General features: G+C 36.6%; 1 protein-coding gene across 1 annotated transcript in view; it reads right to left on the bottom strand.

Annotated features, from left to right (window-relative positions):
- Nucleotides 1–22,797, bottom strand: part of LOC108542214 (vacuolar protein sorting-associated protein 13B-like) — a 441,791-nt gene that overhangs the window by 282,905 nt on the left and 136,089 nt on the right. Inside the window, exons 14-15 of the mRNA XM_017892173.1 lie at nucleotides 17,370–17,539; nucleotides 8,591–8,785 (exon numbers count right to left, since the gene is read on the bottom strand). Of these exons, the coding sequence (XP_017747662.1) occupies nucleotides 8,591–8,785; nucleotides 17,370–17,539 (365 nt within the window). The remainder of the gene's footprint in view (nucleotides 1–8,590; nucleotides 8,786–17,369; nucleotides 17,540–22,797) is intronic.

Genomic DNA, 22,797 nt, shown 5'->3' with positions numbered 1-22,797 from the left:
AAAAAAAAAAAAAAAAAAGAAACTCACTCAAAACCGCCCAACTACATGGAAACTGAACAACCTGCTCCTGAATGGCTACCAGGTACATAACGAAATGAAGGCAGAAATAAAGATGTTCTTTGAAACTAATGAGAACAAAGACACAACATACCAAAATCTCTGGAACACACTTAAAGCAGTGTGTAGAGGGAAATTTATAGAACTAAATGCCCACAAGAGAAAGCAGAAAAGATCTAAAACTGACACCCTAACATCACAATTAAAAGAACTAGAGAAGCAAGAGCAAACACATTCAAAAACTAGCAGAAGGCAAGAAATAACTAAGATCAGGACACAAAAAAACCCTTCAAAAAATCAATGAGTCCAGGAGCTAGTTTTTTTAAAAGATCAACACAATTGACAGACCACTAGCAAGACTAATAAAGAAGAAAAGAGAGAAGAATCAAATAGATGCAATAAAAAATGATAAAGGGGATATCACCACCAATCCCACAGAAATACAAACTACCATCAGAGAATACTGTAAACACCTCTACGCAAATAAACTAGAAAACCCAGAAGAAATGGATAAATATCTGGACACATACGCCCTCCCAAGACTAAACCAGGAAGAAATTGAATCTCTGAATAGACCAATAACAGGTTCTGAAATTGAGGCAATAATTAATAGCCTACCAACCAAAAAAAGTCCATGACCAGATGGATTCACAGCTGAATTCTACCAGAGGTATAAGGAGAAGCTGGTACCATTGCTTCTGAAACTATTCCAATCAATAGAAAAAGAGGGAATCTTCCCTAACTCATTTTATGAGGCCAGCATCATCCTCATACCAAAGCCTGGCAAAGACACAACAAAAAAAAGAGAACTTTAGACCAATATCCCTGATGAACATCGATGCAAAAATCCTCAGTAAAATACGGGCAAACCGATTCCAGCAGCACATCAAAAAGCTTATCCACCATGATCAAGTGGGCTTCATCCCTGGGATGCAAGGCTCGTTCAACATATGCAAATCAATAAATGTAATCCAGCATATAAACAGAACCTATTACTTCTCAAACCCTCTCAACCTAGTTTTTGTTTATATGTCTACTGAAACAAAACAAAATTCTGGATTAAAGCCAATACTACCTTTACGTTTTTCTCCTATGGAGGAAAAGAAAAGTATTTTCTCTTGATTTTATTTCCACTAGCAATTTAAGCAAGTAAAACTATCAGTAACACTCTGATTTCATTTTCACCACCCAGAATTTTAAAAATAAGAATAGTGACATGCTGTCACTTACATTATGCAAGAAATGAAACACTTCAGAATACATAAAGGATGTTTGCAACTTAACAACAAAAAGACGACCCAATTTTAAAATGGGCCTAAGACTGGAATACATATCTATCCAAAGAAGATATACAAATGATCAAAAGGTAATAAGCACATAAAAAAATGCTCAGTAGCATTAGTCATTATGGAAATACAAATCAAAACCACAGTGAGATACCACTTTAACAACCACTAAGGTTGCTAAGATCACAAAGACAGACAACAACAAAGGTGAAAGAGGGAGGAAGTGGAAAAACAGAAACTCGCATTTATCCGTGGGAGGATAACAAAACAGCCATTCCTTAAAAACCGGTTTGCCAATTCCTAAAAATATTAAAAATACCATATGACCAGGCAATTCCAAACCTAGGTATACCCAAGAGAAATGAAAACCTATGCTCACGTAAAAATTTAGATATGAATATTCATAGCTGTATTATTCCTAATAGCCAAAAAGTGGAAACAACCCAAATGTCCATCAATGGATAAATGAATAGATAAACTGCAGTAGTATACACATGCAATGAAATATTATCATTCAGGCATAAAAATGAAGTACTTTTTAGAGGTCTTACATTTAGGTCTCTGTTCAATTTTAAGTATTTTTTTTAATATGGTGTTAAGTAAGGGTCCAACTTCATTCTTTTGCATATGCATATCCAGTTTTCCCAGTGCCATTTGCTAAAAAGACTGTCCTTTCCCATTTAACAGTCTTGACACTTGTCAAAAATCATTTGACCACGTACACAATGGTTTATTGCTGGGCACTGCATTCTTTTCCACTGGTCTATGTGTCTGTTTTTACACTAATGCCACACTGTTTTGATTACTATAGCTCTGTAGTAGCTTCTGGAATCAGTAAGAGTGAGTCCTTCAGCTTCGTTCTTTTTCAAGATTGTTTTGGTTATTCGGGGTCCCTTGAGAGTCCATATGAATTTTAGGATGAGTTTTTCTACTTCTGCAAAAAACATTGGAATTGTAATAGAGATTGCACTGAATGTGTAGAATGGATAGCATGGACAATATTAAGTCTTCCAATTCAAAAAGATGAGATGCATTTCCATTTATGTACATCTTACTTCCTTTCAGCTATGTTTTGTGGTTCTTATTGTAAAATCTCTCACTTCCTTGGTTAATTCGTAAACAATATACCTCTAAGAAAACAGAGCAAAAACCAACTACAGCATACAGGGCAAATCCTACACACTGCTTGTTCTGGGATAGCCTACAAGGAAAAAATAATGTTTACACAAAAACATTTATAATCAACGTGGTGGGAACAATAAGTTGAACTTCCAATTAGGTGAAATGTTGTCCCTCCAAAAAGAATTCCATTCTTCTCATTAAAAAACCATATTACCTGGACGGGCACGGTGGCTCATGCCTGTAATCTCAGCACTTTAGGAGGCAGAGGTAGAGGTGGGCTGATCACGAGATCAGGAGTTCGAGACCAGCCTGGCCAACATAGTGAAGTCCCGTCTCTACTAAAAACACAAAAAATCAGCCAGGAGTGGTGGCACGCACATGTAATCTCAGCTACTCGGGAGGCTGAAAAAGGAATCTTTCATCTGCATATTTTCCATACAGATCCATGCCAACTCTCCCAATTGGTAAATTTTATTACATGAAGTGGGAATTATGAATCATTTCATCATATAGCCAATACAGTCAAGATTAAGTATACAAAATTAAAACTCAAGCATTTAAATATTTAATTGAAAATTACATATGAACTAAAATGCCAAACACATGAATCCTCTACTGTACTACTGTAACATGATAACACTAAAAGTAAAACTTTAAAAACTTCCTCAAAGGCTACTGAAATCATCCCAAGTAATATGAACTGCTATAAACTTTATAGCAAACTGGTAAATGGAGTCACATCACAATAGCCATATTAAAACAAAAAAAAAAAAAAAAAACTCTACCAAATCCTGAAAGTATTAAAATATCCTGTGTCACAGTAGAAGTACGAAAATGAAATGAAATATTTAAGACAGGATTCAAGGCTTTATTTTCATAAGTATTTACTATTCTTGGCCGGACGCAGTGGCTCATGTAATCACAGCACTTTGGGAGGTCGAGGTGGGCAGATCTACTTGAGGCCAAAAGTTTGAGACCAGCCTGGTCAACATGGTGAGACCCTGCATCTACTAAAAATACAAAAATTAGCTGGGCGTGGTGGTGCACACCTATAATCCTAGCTACTCGGGAGGCTGAGGCAGGAGAATCACTTGAACCTAGGAAATGGAGGTTACAGTGAGCCAAGATTGTGCCACTGCACTCCAGACAGAGTGTGACTCTGTCTCAAAAAAAAAAAAAGGATTTACTACTCTTAACACCAGTGAATGGTTTTCCTATGCACATTATGCTATTCCCACTTTGCCTAACACCTCACTTGCTGAGACATTAAACTTAACCATTATGACTGTATTCAACCAGGCCAAAATATAAAAGAAAACTAGACAGCATGTGTAGCAAAGGCCCTTTACCCAAAATATAACTATATCGGCAGGACACTGTAAATAACTTTTACATTACACTGGAAATATGAGTTTTAACATATTGACAAGTAGAAATGGTAAAGAACCATTCCAATAAATTTTATGTCAGTATGGATGGTGACTATATTGACAACCAATGGTTTTGGTGAACATCCTTCTTCTGTATAGAGACACACTTTATTTATCTATAAGCCGAATGTCAATGTGTTATGTTGACTGCATGTTAACTGATATTTGCATATATTGGGTTAAATAAAATATATTATTGACATGAAAAAACAAAGCAAATATTCTTAACACTGTAATCTGATACTAAGGTTGTACCAATATTTTTTAAAATTGTCCACTTCTATGTATTAATTGTGACAATAAATTAAAAAGCTTAAGTATAAAGCATTGAATCTGAAAATTGTCAAGTATAAAGCATTGTAAAGTATAAAGTACATTTATAATCTTTATATCTAGGTTTTAAAAATATCTCTGCTACTCTCCATATGACATAAAACATTATGGTAGATCACTAAAATAATGGCCCCAATGAGTCACACTTCCTGTGTCTACACCCTTTTGCAACGTGATCTGTTGTTCTTCCACCAAAGGAGCCAGCCTTGAGAAAAAAGGCTTTGCAAAAACAACCAAGAAAACATGTTCTAGTCTGCATGGCTTGACAACAGTCAAATGTTTATATACACCACCTGCAGGTGATCTAAAACTGGTATCTTGAAATTGGTTTATTTCTGCGTTACAGATATACAAATACTTAAAAACTTTAAAACTTCAAATAAACTAATTAGGCCAAGAGCCTATTTGTGGAGTCCTCTAATCTTTTGATACATTATATGAAAAGCAGTGTTTTTTAGTACTTTTTTTTTTTTTTTTTTTTGAGACAGGGTCTCACTCTGTTGCCTAAGCTGGAGTACAGTGGCGCCATCACAACTCACTGTAACCTTGACCTCCTGGGCTCAAGCAAATCTCTCACCTCAGCCTTCAAGGTAGCTGGCACAACAGGCATGCAACCACAACGCCTGGCTAATTTTTGTATTTCTTGTAGAGATGAGGTTTCACCACTTTGCTCAGGGGAGTCTCGACCCCCTGAGCTCAAGTGATCCACCCACCTCAGATTCTCAAAGTGCTGAGATTACAGGCGTTAGCCACCATGCCCAGCCAGTACTGATTCTTAAATTCAACTTTTTATAGTTTTCTTTTGTTCACGAAACAGAAGTGATTGTGTACACACTATTTCTACTTAAACCATACATCCCTGTTTGCTTAGCTAAAACATGTATTGTTCAACATTTGAGGTTATTGTTTCTACATACCTGCATTGGATGTATTACTCATTTTTTAAAAAATGAAAGAGCTGGGAAAAGCTACCAATAATTCCCTTTACATAACCAGACGGACATATCCAGGAGATACTACAAGTTCCACATCACCACAATACAACAAATATCACAAAAATTTTTGGTTTCCCAGTACATATAATAACAGTTTTATATACATTTATACTGTAGTCTATTAAGTCTGCAATAACATTATGTCAAAAAAAAAAAAACTTATATACCTTAAATAAAAAGCACTTTGTTGGCTGGGCACAGTGGTTCACACCTGTAATCAGAGCACTTTGGGAAGCAAGGCTCAGGAATTCGAGACCAGTCTGGGCATTGTGGTAAAACCCCATCTTACCAAAAATACAAAAAAATTAGCTGAGCATGGGGATATGCACCTGTGGTCCCAGTACTTGGGAAACTGAGATGGGAGAATCGCTTGAGCCCAGGAGGTGGAGGTTGCAGTGGGCCAAGATCGTGCCACCGCATGCCAGCCTGGGAGACAGAGTGAGACCCTGCCCCCACCCCTTACAAAAAATACTTTATTGCTAAAAAATGCTAATGACCATCTCAGCCTTCAGCAAGTAATAACCTTTTTGCCTTGATGTTCATGGCTGCTTACTAATCAGGATGGTGGTTGCTAAAAGTGGTGGGGTAGCTGCAGCAATTTCTAAAATAAGACAACAATGAAGTTTGCCATACTGATTAACTCTTCCTTTCATGAAAGATTTCTCCATAGCAGGCAATGATGATTAATTGAGGTTTGATGGTATTTTACCAGTAGTAAAACTTCTATCAAAATTGGAGTCAATCCTCTCAAACCATGACACTGCTTTATCAACCAAGTTTACAGAACTTTTTAAATTCTCTGTAATCATTTAACAATACTCCCAGCATCTTCCCCAGGAGTAACTGCCATCTCCAGAAATCACTTTCTTTGCTCATCCATAAGAAGCAACTCCTCCTCCATTCAAGTTTTATCATGAGATTGCAGCAATTCAGTCATATCTTCAGACACCAATTCTAGTTCTCTTGCTGTTTCCATTACATCTGCAGTTACTTCCTCCATGGAAGGCTTGAACCCCTCAAAGTCATCCATGAGGATTGAAATCAACTTCTTCCAAAATCTTGTTAATGTAAACAGTTTGATCTCCTTCTATGAATCATAAATATTCTTAATAGCATCTAGATTGATGAATCTTTCCAGAAGATTTTCAATTGGCTTTGCCCAGGTCTTTCAGAAGAATCGCTATCTATGGTAGCTATAAGCCTTACAAAATATATTTCTTAAATAATAAAACCAGAGTCAAAATTACTCTTGATCCACAGGCTATAGAATGAATATCATGTTAACAGGCATAAAAACAACGTGCATCTCCCTGTACATCTTCATCAAAGGTGTAGAGTGACCAGGAGCATTGTCCATGAGTACTAATATTTTGAGAGGAGTCTTTTCTGGGCAGTAGGTCTCCACAGACTTAAAATATTTAGTAAACCATGTCGTAAACAGATGTACTGTCATTAGGCTTTATTGTTTCATTTATAGAGCATGAGCAGTGAAGATTTAGCATAATTCTTAAGGCACTTTGGATTTTCAGAATGGTAGATGAGCATTTTCTTCACCTTAAAAAGTCACCAGGTACATTAGCCCCTAACGAGAGAGTCAGCGTCTCGCCCTGTCGCCCAGGCTGAAGTAAAATGACCTGATCTTGGCTCACTGCAACCTCTGCCTCCCAGGTTTAGGCAATTCTCCTGCCTCAGACTCCTGAGTAGCTGAGATTACAGGCACACACCATCACGCCCGGCTAATATTTTTGTATCTTTAGTAGAGATGGGGTTTCACCATGTTGGCCAGGCTGGTCTCGATCTCCTGACCTCATGATCCACCCGCCTCAGCCTCCAAAAGAGCTAGGATTACAGGCATGAGCCACCGTGCCCGGCCGCCTTTTGAAGTTTTGAAGCAAGGCATTGACTTCTTTCTAGCTATGTAAGTCCTAGACGTCATCTTCGTCCAAGAGAAGGCTATTTCGTCTACATTGAAAATCTGTTTAGTGTAGCCACCTTCATCAATTAACTGAGCTAGATATGGATAACCTGCTCTAGTTTCTAGGTCAGCACTTGCTGTTTCACCTTGCACTTTTATGTTATGGAGATGGCTTCTCTTACACTTCATGAACCAACCTCTGCTAGCTTCAAATTTTTCTTCTGCAGCTTTCTCAAGTCTCTCAGCACTTACAGAATTGAAGAGAGTTAGGGCCTTGCTTTTTATTTAAGGGAATGTTGTAACTGGTTTGATCTGCTATCTGGACCACTCAAACTTTATATCAACAATAAGGCTATTTCACTTTCTTGTCATTCCTGTGTTCACTGGAGTAGCACTTTTAATTTCCTGGAGACTTTTCCTTTCAATTCACAAGTTGGCTGTTTTGCAAAAGAGGCTTAGCTTTCAGGCCTCATCTTGGCTTTTGACACGCCTTCTTCACGAAGCTTAATTATTTCTAGTTTTTGATTTAAAGTAGAGTTATGGGACTCTTCCTTTCACTTGAACATTTACAGGTCATTGTAGGGCTATTAATTGGCCTAACTTCAATATTGTTGTGTCTCAAGGATTAGGATAAGGGAAGGAGAAGGGGGAACTGGTCAGTGGAGGACCCAGAACACACACAACATTTACTAACTAAGTTCACCATCTTAGATGGGTGCACTTCTTGGTACTCGAAAAACAATTACAATAGTAACATCAAAGAACAGTGATGACAGATCACAATGCTAAAATAATAATGAAAACTTGTGAAATATTGGGAGAATTACCAAAATATGACACAGAGACACGAAGTGAGCACATTATTGAAAAAATGGCACCAAAGCTTTGCTTAATGCAAGACTGCCACAAACTTTCAATTTGCTAAAACACACACACACACACACAATATTACTATGAAGTACAATAAAGTAATGCATGATAAAATGGCATATGTCTGTATATAAAACAAATTGTCCTTGCATCAATAAATTAACATGAATTAAATAAAGGTGACAAAAAAAGTTTTAAGCCCTCTTTATGCCTCATTATGCCTCACATAAATGCTCCCTTCAAAAAAGCATGAGTCTTCAAAGCATCCATATTAAACTAAGTGCTCTTTCACATTGCTTATAAAAATTACCATCAGTGATAAGTAAAATCATTCAAAAGTCATAATTAACCATTCATTTATAAATATCAAGCTCCTAATCTCACAAAATTGAGAAATCTTTAAAATAAGTATATTTTATTACTTATTTTAATTTATTGGAATAAATAAATCTTATTTCTTATTTAAATCTTACCTTTTAGAGTACTATTTCTCTGAAATTACAACATCAAGAAGAAAGAAACTTATGTGATGATCCCACAGCCAAACCCATGCTGACAAACAAGAAAATTCACTTTTCATACCTTAAGATAGCAGTGTACATAACAATAATGAAGCAGGTTATCAGAAGGCTGAGTAAGGCTGCTGACCACATGCACCAACTGTTCAGCATACATCGGCACTGAATGTTCCACATTAATTTTATCCACCAATATTCGAATGGATGGCAAAGGCCGAAGAGATTGGAAGTTTGTAGTATTCATGAAGTTACTTGAGTTCTAGAAAATAAAAGTGTTCGCTTTATATTTTAAAAGTGGAGCAGTGACTGAGTTGCAATTCCCTCCATACAAGCTTCAGATCTGCACATTTGCAGTGATATCCAATCAATCTAGAAATGATGCCTTTCTACAGAACTCTCTTGCCATAACCAAATAACAAATGTCTTTCTATATATATTAAATATGTCCCAGACTTCAAAGAATGCATATTTTTTGCAAAATTATCATTGCCCTTTCAGTTCAAGTTTTTTTTCTTTTTCAGTCAACTGGAATAGTATCACTACATGCCTCAGTATGATGAAGATATTGTATTAAGCTTAATTATTCCAAAATGTATCTAGATATCCAAGAGTCAGCATATTTTATTTTAATCTCTTTTATTCACATTTAGCTGACTAAGGAACTAAATGGACTACACCACACAATGTCAAAAACATTCACCATAAGCAATGTTTGCAGGAAAGAAAAATTCCTGATCTGTACCATATCTACTAACAATACACATGTTAAGGGCTCATAAAGTCCAAAGAATCTTGAGGATGGCACAGTATTCTCAGTTTTACAGAATCTTTCAGAGCTTTCAAATAAATACAGGTAAGTTTCAAGATGTCCAGCATATGTACGCTGAGTGGCAAATGACCCCTGTCCTAGAACTCACTCACTCACTCCCTTAAAATGCTCTACCTGTGGTTCTCAATGAGGAACGCCATGACTTTCCATCCAGAAGAATAAGACAAAATGCAAGAAGAGCAGTTTCATTGCTTTATCTGTTTTTCATTGTCACAATAACATTGGCCTTTAGCAGGTATTGGCCAAAGATGGTAAATGCTACATAATAATTCTCCAATCCAAAAAACCAAAAGTGCCATTAATGAGAAACACTGTGCTTAAAACTAAGTTGAAAATACAATCCTGATTTTTTACTTATTACCAATAATTTTAAAACCACCATTTATTTAGGAATTACGTTGCTTTTTTAAGTGACTTTCTTTGGGATTACTAAAAATAACACAGAATAAAGCACACAAATCTGAAGGTTAGAGCTGAATGAATTTTTACATCTGTAACCCACCACCCATCTGAAGCACCCTACAAGGCTGTGCCATGTCCCTTTCAAGGCAATACTAAATCCTCAACAGACGTAGCTAATCACTTAAATCACCATAGATTAGTTTTCTCTCTTCTTGAACTTTATATAAATGAAATCACACAGTATATAATTTTTCACTCAAGATTACACCTGTGAGAATTATCTGTGTTGTTCTTCCTTTCAGTTCACACTTTTATCATTATGAAGTGGCTCTCTTTATTTCTAGTAATACTTCTTACCTTAAAATCAACTTTATCTCTTAGTAAAACAGCCATGCTTTCTTTTGGTTAGCGTTTAAATTGTATATTTTTTCCATCCTTTTCCTTCAAACCTGTATCCTTACATTTTCCAGTTTCACAATTTAATTTGGTGCTTTTTTAATGGATTGAAGTCTCTCTGGAAATCTTCCACCTTTTTGTCTTTTTCCTTAAGCAATTAACCATAAAGTCCATGTCTAACAACTCTAATACCTTAATAATCTCTAAGTTTATTTATATTACTGATTTTTATTACATTTAATTCAATTGGTTCTATTTTTAGTATACCTCATAATTTTGTATCAAGCAGATGACATCATGGATAAAAAATTATAACGGCTTTGATAATGCTATCTTCCCCTAAAGTAAGTTAACTATTCTTTGGCAAGCAAACAGAATACAAGTATATCATCATGGTCCTATTTAGGACTGGAATTAGGCTTTCTTAGACTAATCTATTTCAATCTGTATTTATTCCTACGGTGTGGCCCTTATAAGGTCTCAAAGGAAGGCCCAGGTGCTAACGTGGCAGTGCCTGAACTCTAATTGCAGATACACAGCACCCTGCAAATAGTCAAATTTATACTTTGCTTTCTGCTGGGTTTCCTGAAGTCTTGCATTACACACGGGCAGCTTAGGAACTAGCCAACAATCTAAAGGAAATTTTATACAAATTTGTGGGCTGCCTTCTGAGTAAGGCCTCTTTGTTAGCATTTTTCCCTTTGACAGGCATACTGGAAGACCAGACATGGCTAACAAAAGAATCTCTAAGCTTGAAGGTATCTCAGTAGAAATTGCCAAAACTGAAAAGCAAACCCAAAAAACCCCAGAATATTTAAGAACTGTGGGACAACTACAAAAGTTGTACCATACACATAATAAGAATTCCACAAGAGAAGAAAAGAGAGAAAGAAACGAAGAAACATCTGAAACAATAATGACTGAGAGTTTCCTCAAATTAATGTCAGACACCAAACCAGAAACCCAGGAAACTCAGAGAACACCAAGCAGGATAAATGCAAAAAAAAAAAAAAAAAAAAAAAAAAAAAAAAAAAAAAAACCCACACACAGACACATCATTTTCAAATCATAGAAATCAAAGATAAAGTCCCCAAAAAATATCCACAAAAAAAAATACAACTTACTTATAGAGGGCAATGATATGTATAATTTACACCTGACCGCCACTCAAAAATGATTTTTTGGGTTGTAAGCAAGGAGAGGTAAAATAAAAGTATTTTAAGAGGAAAAAACCTACAAACCTAGAATTCCATACTCCATGAAATCATCCTTCAAAAGGAGAAAAAAAGACTTTCTCAGATTAAAAAAAAAAAAATTCAGAGAATTTGTTTCCAGTATATCTGCCTTACTAGAAGTGTTAAAAAAAAATTCTTCAGAAAGAAGAAAAATGATAAAGGTCAGAATTTCACATCTACATTAAAAAAAACAGCATCAGAAAAGACATAAGGTTAAAAAAGCCTTTTAATTTTTATTATTCTTAATTGATCTAATAAATTTGGTCAAAATAATAAGAGTAATATGTATTTAATTATGTATGATTGTGTGTTAGCTTATGAATGCTTACATAAAAGTAAAATGAATTATAGCAATGATACAAGAAACAGGATGGCAGAATTAGTGTTTCTTTCACTATAAGAAACTCTGACTACCTGTAAAGTGGTATGGTGTTATTTGAAAGTGGACTTGAATTAGCTGTAAAAATATAATGCAAATTCTAGGACAAACACTAAAAAGAAGTTTAGCAGGTAGGTTAATAGAGGAGAGAAAATCAAATAATATGAAATGCTCAATTAAAACCACAAAAGGCAAAAAAAGAGTGGAAGATAAAATCAGGAACAAATAACAAGGGCAAAATCTAGAAAACAGCAAGAAGTATGGTTGATATTAGTCCAATTATATCAATAATAACTTCTTATCAATGGTCTAAATGCATCAATTAAAAGATAGATTGTCAAGGCAGCTAAAGATACAAGACCCAACTATATATTGTCTACCAAAAAAACCTACTTTTTAAAAAAATTTTCATATGCACTTATCTGAGACAGGGTCTCACTCTGTCACCCAGGCTGGAGTGCAGTGGTGCGATCATGACTCACTGCAGCCTCAACCTCCAGGGCTCAGGTGATCCTCTCAACTCAGCCTCCAAAGTAGCTGGAACTACAGACTTACACCAGCATGCCTAGCTAATTTTTGTATTTTTTTGTAGAGACAGGGTTTCACCCAAGTTGGTCTCAAACTTCTGGGCTCAAGCGATCAGTCCACTTCTGCCTCCCAAAGCGCTGGGATTACAAGCGTGAGCCACCACACCCAGTCAAAACCCACTTTAAATATGAAGACATGTGTAGATTAAAAGAAAATAGAGAAACATATACCATACTAAAACTAATCAAAAGGGAGTGGAATGGCTATATTAATTTCAGACAGAACAAAAATCAGACCAGGGAAAGCAATCAGAGATAAAGAAGGGATTAAGTAATGACAAAGGTGTCAATTCTGTAAAAAGACATCAGTCCCTAACATGGATGTTCCTAAAGACACAGTGTCAAAATACATAAAGCAAAGAGTGATAAAATTTCAGGGAAAAACCCTGACAAACCCACTATTTTAGTTGGAGACTCCAACATCCCTCTATCGGATATAATCAGTTCCAACAGACAGAAAATCAGTAAGGACATAATTGAACTTATAATCAACCAGATATAATACACATCAGTGGACTGCTTCATACAGCAACAACAGAGTACACATTCTTCTAAAGCTTACATAGAATAGTCACCAACACAGACACATTCTAAGCCATAAAACACACCTAAACAAATTTAAAAGAAATCATACAATGCCTGCTATCAGACCATAATGGAATTAAACTAAAAATCAGTAACATAACTAAAAAATGTCAAAATATTTGGAGATTTAAAAACATACTTCTAAAGAACACAAGTCAAAGAAAAAATCTCAAGAGAAATAAAAAATACTTTGAATTAAATGAAAACAAAAATCCAACTTATCAAAATTTGTAGCGTGTAGTGAAAGCAATGCTTAGAGGGAAGTTTATAGTATTGAGTTCATATATTACAAAAAAGGAAAATCTAAAATCAATCACCTAAGCTTACACTTTAGGAAATTAAATAAATCCAAAATAAGAAGAAAAGAATTAAAATCAAAACAGAAATCAATGAAATTGAAAACAGAAAATCAACAGAGAAACAAAACCAAAAGCTAGCTCAATAAAAATCAGTATAAGCCTCTCTAGCCGGCTAAGAAAAAGAGTAAGAGGATACAAATCCTAATGTCAGAAATGAAAGAGGAACATTGTTACAAATCCCAAAGACACTAAAATGATAATTTTTAAAATACTAAAGACAGGCCAGGTGCGGTAGCTCACGCCTATAATTGCAGCACTTTGGGACGCCAAGGTGAGATCACCTGAGGTTGAGAGTTCAAGACCAGCCTGACGGACACAGGGAAACCCCGTCTCTACTAAAAATACAAAATTAGCCACATATAGTGGCGCACGCCTGTAATCCCAACTACTCAGGAGGCTGAGGAAGGAGAATCACTTGAACCCAGGAGGCAGAGGTTGCTGTGAGCCAAGATCGTGCCATTGCACTCCAGCCTGGGCAACAAAAGTGAAATTCCGTCTCAAAAAAAAAAAAGAAAGAAATACTATAAACTCTATGCCTACAAATTTGATAACCTAGATGAGATGGACCAATTCTTAAAAGATACAAGCTGATGACCTTGGGTATAGTGATGACCTTTAGATATAACACCAAAGGCACAATCTATAAAACAAAGAATTGATAAGCAGGACTTCACTAAAAATTCAAAATTTCTGCTCTGCAAAATACAAGAAAATTAAAAGACAAGCCACAGATTGGGGGAAAATATTTGCAAAAGACCTATCTGATAAAGGACTGTTACCCAAAATATACAAGAATCCTTAAAATTCAATATTAAGAAAACAAACAACTCTTTAAAAATGGGCAATAGATCTGAAGAGATACCTCACCAAAGAAGATATACAGATGGCAAATAAGCATATGAAATGATGTTCCACACCATATGTCATCAAGGAAATAAAACTAAAAACAATGAGATACCATTACACGTCTTAGAATGACAAAGAACCGAAGCACTAACAACATCAAATGTTGGTAGGGCTGTGGAGAAACAGGAACTCTTATTCACTCCTGGCAGGAATGTAAAATCACACTGCCACTTTGGAAGACAATTTGGCAGCTTCTTACAAAACTAAACATACTTTTAGCATACAGTCCATCAATCACACTCCTTGGTATTTACCCAAAGGAGTTGAAAACATGCCCACACCAAAACTTGCACATGGATGTATATGCCTGTTTTACCCACAACTCTCAAAACTTGAAAGCAACCAAGATGTCCTTCAGTAGGTGAATGGATAAGCAAATTGTGGTACATCCATAATGGAGTATTAGTAAGTGCAAAGAAGAAATCAGCTATCAAGTCATGAAAAGCCAAAGAAGAACCTTAAATCCATATTACTAAGTAAAAGAAGCCAATGTGAAAAGGCTACATACTATATGATTCCAACTATATGACAGTCTAGAAAAGGCAAAACTGTGAGGAAAGTAAAAAGATCAGTGGTTGCCAGTGGTTAGGGAGAAGGGATGAATAAGCAGAGCACAAAGGATTTTTTGGGAATTGAAACTACTCTATGTGATATTGCCATAGTAGATAATTGTACATTAGTCAATACTCATAGAACATAAAACACCAAGAGTGAACCCTAATGTAAACTGTGGACTCTGGGTGATAATGATGTGTCAATATAGGTTCATCAATTATAACAAATATACTATTCTGTTGAGGGATGTTGACAATGGGGGAAGCTATGTATGTAGGGGGGTGAGTTTATGAAAAATCTCTGTACCACTTTCACTCTGCTTTGTGAATCTAAAACTACTCTAAAAAATAGTATCTATTTAAAAAAAATCAGATGATAGCAAAAACAGAAATGATAAAATGCAGACATATTGTAATTGTCTCCAGTGAAATTTTCTCTACATGATCTCTTAATCATAATATACACTGCCATACTTAATTATGAGTGGCCAATAGGGAGCAAAAATAAAGTTAATGCATATAGTTAATTCCCTCACATAACTTCTTCTTTAAAGTTAGGACACTTCTTATTTCTATGATCATCACTATCAGCAGACACCAACCTTTTTGGCATCAGGGATTAGTTTCATGGAAGACAATTTTTCCACAGACAGGAGAAGTGGTATGGTTTCGGAATGAAATTGTTCCACCTCAGGTCATTAGGTATTAGATTCTCATAAGGAGTGCCAACCTAGATCCCTTGCACGCACAGTTCACAATAGAATTTGTGCTCCTATGCTCCTATGAGAATCGAATGCCGTCGCTGATCTCACAGGAGGCACAGCTCAGGTGGTAATGCTCACTCACCCGCCACTCACCTCCTTCTCTGAAACTCGGTTCCTAACAGGCAACTAACCAGTATTGGTCCACATCTCAGGAGTTGGGGACCCCGATCATTATACGGACATCAAAAGAAATATATCCCAAAAAAGACAGATAAGCCGGGTGTGGTGGCTCATGCCTATAATCCCAGCACTTTGGAAGGCTGAGGTGGGTGGATCGCCTGAGGTCAGGAGTTCAAGACCTGCCTGACCAATATGGTGAAACCCTAGTCCATGCGCCCATAGTCCAAGCTACTCAGGAGCCGGAGACAGGAGAGTTGCATGAATCCAGGAGGCGTAGGTTGCAGTAAGCCGAGATTTCACCACTGCACTCCAGCCTAGGCAACAGAGCAAGACTCCGTCTCAAAAAGCAAACAAACAAACAAACAAATAAGGCCTTGTATGTATAAGTTAAATTCAGAAAGCAATACATTGTATATGGACCATAAACAAATATTAAGCATTCTCAACAATTACAGCAGACATCGCTCAGTTCCTAATACATGCAAAATAGTTTACATACATTATTTCAATGAATATTTAAAATAATCCTAGGAGCTAAGTACTGTGGTGGGACTAGTCTGTACCAGCATCCTGATAATGTTATACAAATCTATGCCATGAAAGCAACACTCAACCACAGCAGATCTTAGTAGAATATCCTGTGATACCCTAAAAACAGAGGATAATATGTGGTCTTGTGAGGAGCTGCTAAAAGAGCATTTCTCATTCACCTTCCCATCTTGAGAGAGGCTGCCATGAAACAGTGTCTCATCAGCATTCCTCATTCAGCTGAGTTATGGGCTTTCGACATATGCGCTAAGCTACACCACTGCTTAGCTGCAGTATGAAACTGAATTGTTGCCAACAGGGTGCCCCACGATATACCAATAGAAGTCATTTGGCCCTTTGGTTACAGGTTGTCCTATGGAACAAGGGACAGGGGAGCTGGCACCATTACTGACTTTGCTTCTGCTGTCTATGTAAGGTAATAAACTGTCTGAATCTAGGCAGGCTGACAGTTTTACTGGCTAAAACTAAAATAGTCAGTCTGCTTGAAAAAATATAATTGTTCTCTTTCTGAGAAAAGGAAAACAAGGCTTAGAGATATAAAGTAATTGTCTGTGGCATTATAGCTGGTATACGGTCTGACTTCTACACCCACATTCTTCAACATTTCTTTATACACCCTCAAGCTTAAGTTTATTTTATTAAAAATATAAATTTAAAATTACATTTTAAAAATCAACATAGTTAACTTTTAGTTCATAGTTATATTGCTTTTACTTCATTATGGATAACTATATAAGCAGACACTTTTATCTTTTTCTTTTTTTTTGTTTGAGACAGGGTCGCACTGTGACACCCAGGCTGAAGTGTAGTGACGTGATCATAGTTTGCTGCAGCCTCAAACTTCTGGGTTCAAGCAGTCCTCCCATCTCAGCCTCCTGGAGAGCTGGGAATACAGGCATGTGCCACCATGCCTAACTTTTTATTTTATTTTATTTTATTTTATTTTATTTTATTTTATTTTAGAGACAAGGTATTGATTGCTATGTGGCCTAGGCTGGTCTCAAACTCTTGGCCTCAAGTATGTATCCTGCCCCAGCCTCCTGAATTTCCAGGATTACAGGCTCAAGCCACTGTGCCCAGCTGCAGATATTCTTTCAGTAAATGACAAAAAAAACAAACAAACAAACAAAAAAATCCATACATGAGGGGAAAAAAATATAGCAAATCACAAAATATACCTTTTCTCCCATAATGACAGGTAGCAAATGGTCCAGCAAGTTGAATTCAGCCATGGAAATTGTGCAGGTACATTTGAGGAGAGTAACACTTGTATGTCGAGTAGGAATATATTCCTCCAGAAAAGCCACCTCTTCAGGATTCAGTATTGTTTCATTTTCATCCTTAATATCTAAAATTAAAATGATAAAACTTAATAAAAAATATTTTAAATAATTAATATTCTTAAACAACTAAAAAATTAATTAGTTCTCCACACTATCAGGACAAATCCTGTTTTTCTTTTTAACAATGAAGCAGGTATAAAACAACAAGTTACCTAACAAATATAAGTTACACTATTCTCAAATGTAAATGTATGTCTTCGTTATTTAAAACTTTATCAGTTTTTTATTTTAATATATCTTTAAGAAATTCCCATTTTCTTTCTTTAAAAGAATAACAGCTTTTGGTCATTAAAATATCACTGAGATAATGAAAAGGCAAGACACAGACTGAGATAAAATATTTGCCACAGACGGATGGGGAGGGGGAAGATCCAGCTCCATGAGGGACTTGTATCTACAGCATATTAAAACAAAAATAAAAAACCTTCTAAAAATTGTTAAGAAATAGACAATCTCACACCTGTAATCCCAGCATTTTGGGAGGCTGAGGCAGGTGGATCATCTGAGGTCAGGAGTTCGAAACTAGCCTGGCCAACATGGTGAAACCCCATCCCTACCAAAAATACAAAACTTAGCCAGGGATGGTGGCAGACACCTGTAATCCCAGCTATTCAGGAAGCTGAGGCAGGAGAATTGCTTGAACCCAGGAAGAGGAGGTTGCAGTGAGCTGAGATCACACCATTTGCACTCCAGCCTGGGCAACAGGAGAAAACTGTCTCAAGAAAAAAAAAAAAAAAAATTGACGATCTTTATTCTGAGATTGTGTTTTCTATAATTTCACATTAAAATATTATTTATCTTATAAAAATAGACAATAAATGAGCAACAAAGACTTGAATAAGCAAAAGATGATTTATCCAGTGGCCAAAAATGATACCTAAAGCTGGTGCTCAATAAGCCTAGGGTATTTGGGGTATAAATAAGTATAATAAGTAGGGGAAGGCATCCTACTAGTGTAGATCGCACTATTGCACCCCAGCCTGGGCGACAGAGCAAGACTCCGTCTCAAAAAAAAAAAAAAAGAAGTATGTGCCTGCATTGAGGCACTCGACATCATTAGACATCAGGTAATTGTAAGTAAAGTCACAGTGTGATAGCACTACATACCCACTAGAATGGCTAAAATGAAAGACTCGAGAATACTAAGCACAGAGCAAGCATACAGAGCAAAGGTCAGCAAACTTCTTTAAAGTGAGCCACCATGCCCAGCCAGTGGTTTACTCCTGAGGTCAGAATAGTAACCAGAAGAGGACACAATGGAGACTTCTGAAGTGTTGGTAAGTTTCTGTCTCTTAAACAGTTAGTTACATAGATGTGGCTAAGTTTGCAAAATTCGGCTGGACACAGTGGCTTACGCCTGTAATCCCAGTACTTTGGGAGGCCAAGGTGGACCTTGGACAGATCATCTGAGGTCAGAAGTTCAAGACAAGTCTGGCCAACATGGCGATTCCCCATCTCTACTAAAATAATAAATAAATAAATAAAAATAAAAATAAAAAAATTAGCCAGGCAAGCACACCTGTAATCCCAGCTCCTCAGGAGGCTGAGGCAGGAGAATCATTTGAACTCAGGAGGCAGAGATTGCATGAGTCAATACTGTGCCACTGCACTTCAGCCTGGGCAACAGAGAAATCCCTCACAGACTGTGTAGGATAAAATGTTAGAATATTATCCAAACGTAGAAAGGAGTATGAAAATTTGCTAAGGTGGCATAGGAGAGACACGTCATATTGTAAGTTATACAAGAAGGAGAAAAAAACTGTTCGAACAATTCTTAAGTTTATTCAAAGAAATAAAACGGCTTAATTTTGAATATTCCTTTTAATATTTTTTCATTTCTCTATACATTTATAACCAACAGTAAGAGAATGTTTAATGTTTTGACAAGAATTTCTAAAGACTGTGCAACAACTTAATTCTTCACACTGATAAGGATCACTTTTGCATGGTCTTTTTATAGTCCCAAGCCATCACGACAAGTGAGGACTGCACGTATATTAAAATAAAGTCAGTTAGAAGGTTCTTTATATACATTACATTTTTGAGATGACAGACTGCTTCAAAACTTCAAATACAGATTACACACACCTACACACACACACACACACACACACACACACACACACACACACACACACACAGCATATGTCTACTGTGGCAGAGATTGCTAATTGCCCAGGAGTATTCATTTTCTCCTTCTTTCATTTAGCAATAAAACCCTCTGGATTCAAGTCAGATATATGGATTCCTCTTAGAGATTACCTTGCAGTTAGGTGCAGGGTCATGTCACTATTTTAGTCAATGGGATGAGAGTGCCATGTCCTTAAAATGAGACTACAGACTAGGCGCGATGGTTCACGTCTGTAATCCCTGCACTTTGGGAGGCCGAGGTGGGTGGATCACTTGAGGTCAGGAGTTCGAAACCAGCCTGGCCAACATGGTGAAACCCCATCTGTACTAAAAATACAAAAATTAGCTGGGCATGGTGGCAGCTGCCTGTAATCCCAGCTACTCAGGAGGCTGAGGCAGGAGAATGTCTTGAACCTGGGAGACAGAGGTTGCAGTGAGCCGAGATCGTGCCACTGCACTCCAGCCCGGGCAACAGAGCAAGACTACTTCTTAAATAAATAAATAAATAAAACTGCATACCCTCGTTTATGCTCTTGTTCCCCCTTCCTCCTGATTAAAATTACACACTCTAATGGTGACCCAATATTGACCATGTATATACGGCATATCTCTGGGGTTGGCAGAACAATAAAACAGAAAGAATCTGGGTCTAAGACAACCCCATAAAACAGTCTCCCTGGAATAATGACCAACTTGGACTTTTACATGAGAAAAATAAATAATGCCAATAGATCTATATTAAAAGAGTCAAGGGCCAGCACAGTGGTTCATGCCTATAATCCCAGGGCTTCGGGAGGCCAAGGCAGGATTATTTGAGCCCAGGAGTTCAAGATAAGCCTGGGTAACATAGTAAGACTTCATCTCTACAAAAAAAAAAGATTAGCTGGGCATGGAGGTGCACACCTATGGACCCAGCAACTCAGGAGGCTGAAGCAGGAGACTCACTGGATTTTAGGATATCAAGGCTACAGTGAGCCATGATCATACCACTGTATTCCAGCCTCGTTGACAAAGCGAGACCCCATCTCAAAATAAAAACAAAACGAAACAGCCAACCCAACATTCCATTAGAGATATATGTAAATGAAAGTTATAATGAGGTTATTTCTAACCTAAGCAAATGTTCCTTCAAAACCAAAATGAGTAACTTCTCCCTCCAATATAAAGGTTTACCATAGAGTTACAGTAATTAAGTCAGCATGGTACTGACAGTGGGAAAGATCATAGGTCTACTAACTGAAAACAAACTAGAGGACGCAGAAACAGACCCACACAAATATGCTCAATTGATTTTTGACAAAGGTACAAAACCAGTTCAGTACAGAAAGGATGGTGCTGGTGCAACTGAAAATTCAAAGACACATAAATAAACCCCTATCTAAACCTCACTCCTTAAGTAAAAAATTAATTCAAAGTGATGACATACTTCAGCATAAAATGAAAAACATTAAAACTTTTAGCTTAACCCAATTTTTTAAATGAGCAAAAGCCATATGCAGTTCACTGAAGAAATAAAAATGGCAAATAAGCACATAAAAAGATGTTCAACATCATTAGCCAATAAGGAAACACAACTTTAAAACCACAGTGAGATGGCAGATTGCTAATTAAAACTACACATCTATCCGAATGGCTAAAATAAAAAACAGTGACAAAACAAAACGCTGGGAAGGTGTAAAGAAGCTGGATCACACAGTCATCATTGGATGGGGATGTAAAATGGTATGGCCACTCCTGAAAACAGCTTGGTAGTTTCTTGAAAAAAAAAATAATAAACATGCAACTACCCTATGACCCAGCAATTGCACACCTAGGCATTTATCCTGAAGAAATGTTCACACAAAAACCAGTACACAACTGTTCAGAGCAGCATTATTTGTAATAGCCCAAAACTAGAGTAATCCCAAATATTCTTCCATAAGTGAGGGAATTAACAAACTGTAGTATATGTATACAAGGGAATACTACTCAGCTGGAAAAGAAACAAACTACTGATACATGCAACAACTTGAATGAGTCTCCAGAGAATTATGCTCAGCAAAATAAGTCAACCTCAAAAGCTTACATACTGTATGATTTCACTTATTTAACATTTTTGAAATGACAAAATTTTAGAAATGGAAGGCAAAAGTTTCCAGGGGTTATCCCTAGCCCCTGGAAAAGAGGGAGGAGAAAGGAACATGGTAGGGAAGTGGGTGTGGTTGTAAGAGAGTAACATGCCAGATCCTTGTGGTATTGTTCATTTTCTTGACCATGGTAGTGAACACACAAACCTACAAAGGTGATGAAATTGTATACAACTTAATACACATGCACACAAATCAGTGCAAGTAAAACTAGCAAAATGTAAAATTTTTTAAATGAAAACATATGCCAACCATACTACTTACTATTAAAATAATAAGTTAATATTAAAATAATAAGTTAAACTTACCAATGACTTCCCATCACATTTAGAATAAAATACAGACTACATGGTCCCTAAAACTTGACAGGGTGATTGATGTCTACCTCTATGACTTACAAACATTTATTGTGCTTCAGCTATTCTAGCCTGTTGGTATCCCTGTATACTGCCAAAACTGTTCCTACCTCAAGGCTCTTGCACTTGTCTACATAAAATGCTCTTTTCACAAATACATGCATGATTCACTCCCTTACATCATTCACAAGTTAGCTCACATATAAACTCTCCAGAGAAAACTTTCCTAAAGTCCCTACTAAAACAGCTCTCCCCTCCTTCTGTTTCAAGCACTCTTCTTCAAACTTTCTTTTATTTTTCTTCTCTAGTATTTATCAATGACTGAAATGATATCTTTACTTGTTTACTATTTGTCTACCCCGTGAGGATATAAGCTCCATGAGACCAAAGGCTTTGTATGTCTTGTTTGCTATACTATCCTAGCACATAAAGAATATCTGGCACAGGGTAGGCATTCAAGTAAGGTACAATAAATGAATGCATGAATGTGTCAAGCACTTACTGTACACTGTGTTAGGTGCTTTCACATGCACTATCTCATTTAGTGCTCAGAACAATCATTGGAAGTAGATACTATCAGTGTATCATTTAAGATAACAGTAAAGTTGCTGGGACAAAAGTAAAGTAATAGAAATTTTAACAAAACAGAAG

This window comes from Rhinopithecus bieti, unplaced genomic scaffold, assembly GCF_001698545.2.
Source record: "Rhinopithecus bieti isolate Rb0 unplaced genomic scaffold, ASM169854v2 scaffold_73, whole genome shotgun sequence".
Lineage (NCBI taxonomy): Eukaryota > Metazoa > Chordata > Mammalia > Primates > Cercopithecidae > Rhinopithecus > Rhinopithecus bieti.
This window is presented reverse-complemented; position numbering and strand designations above follow the sequence as displayed.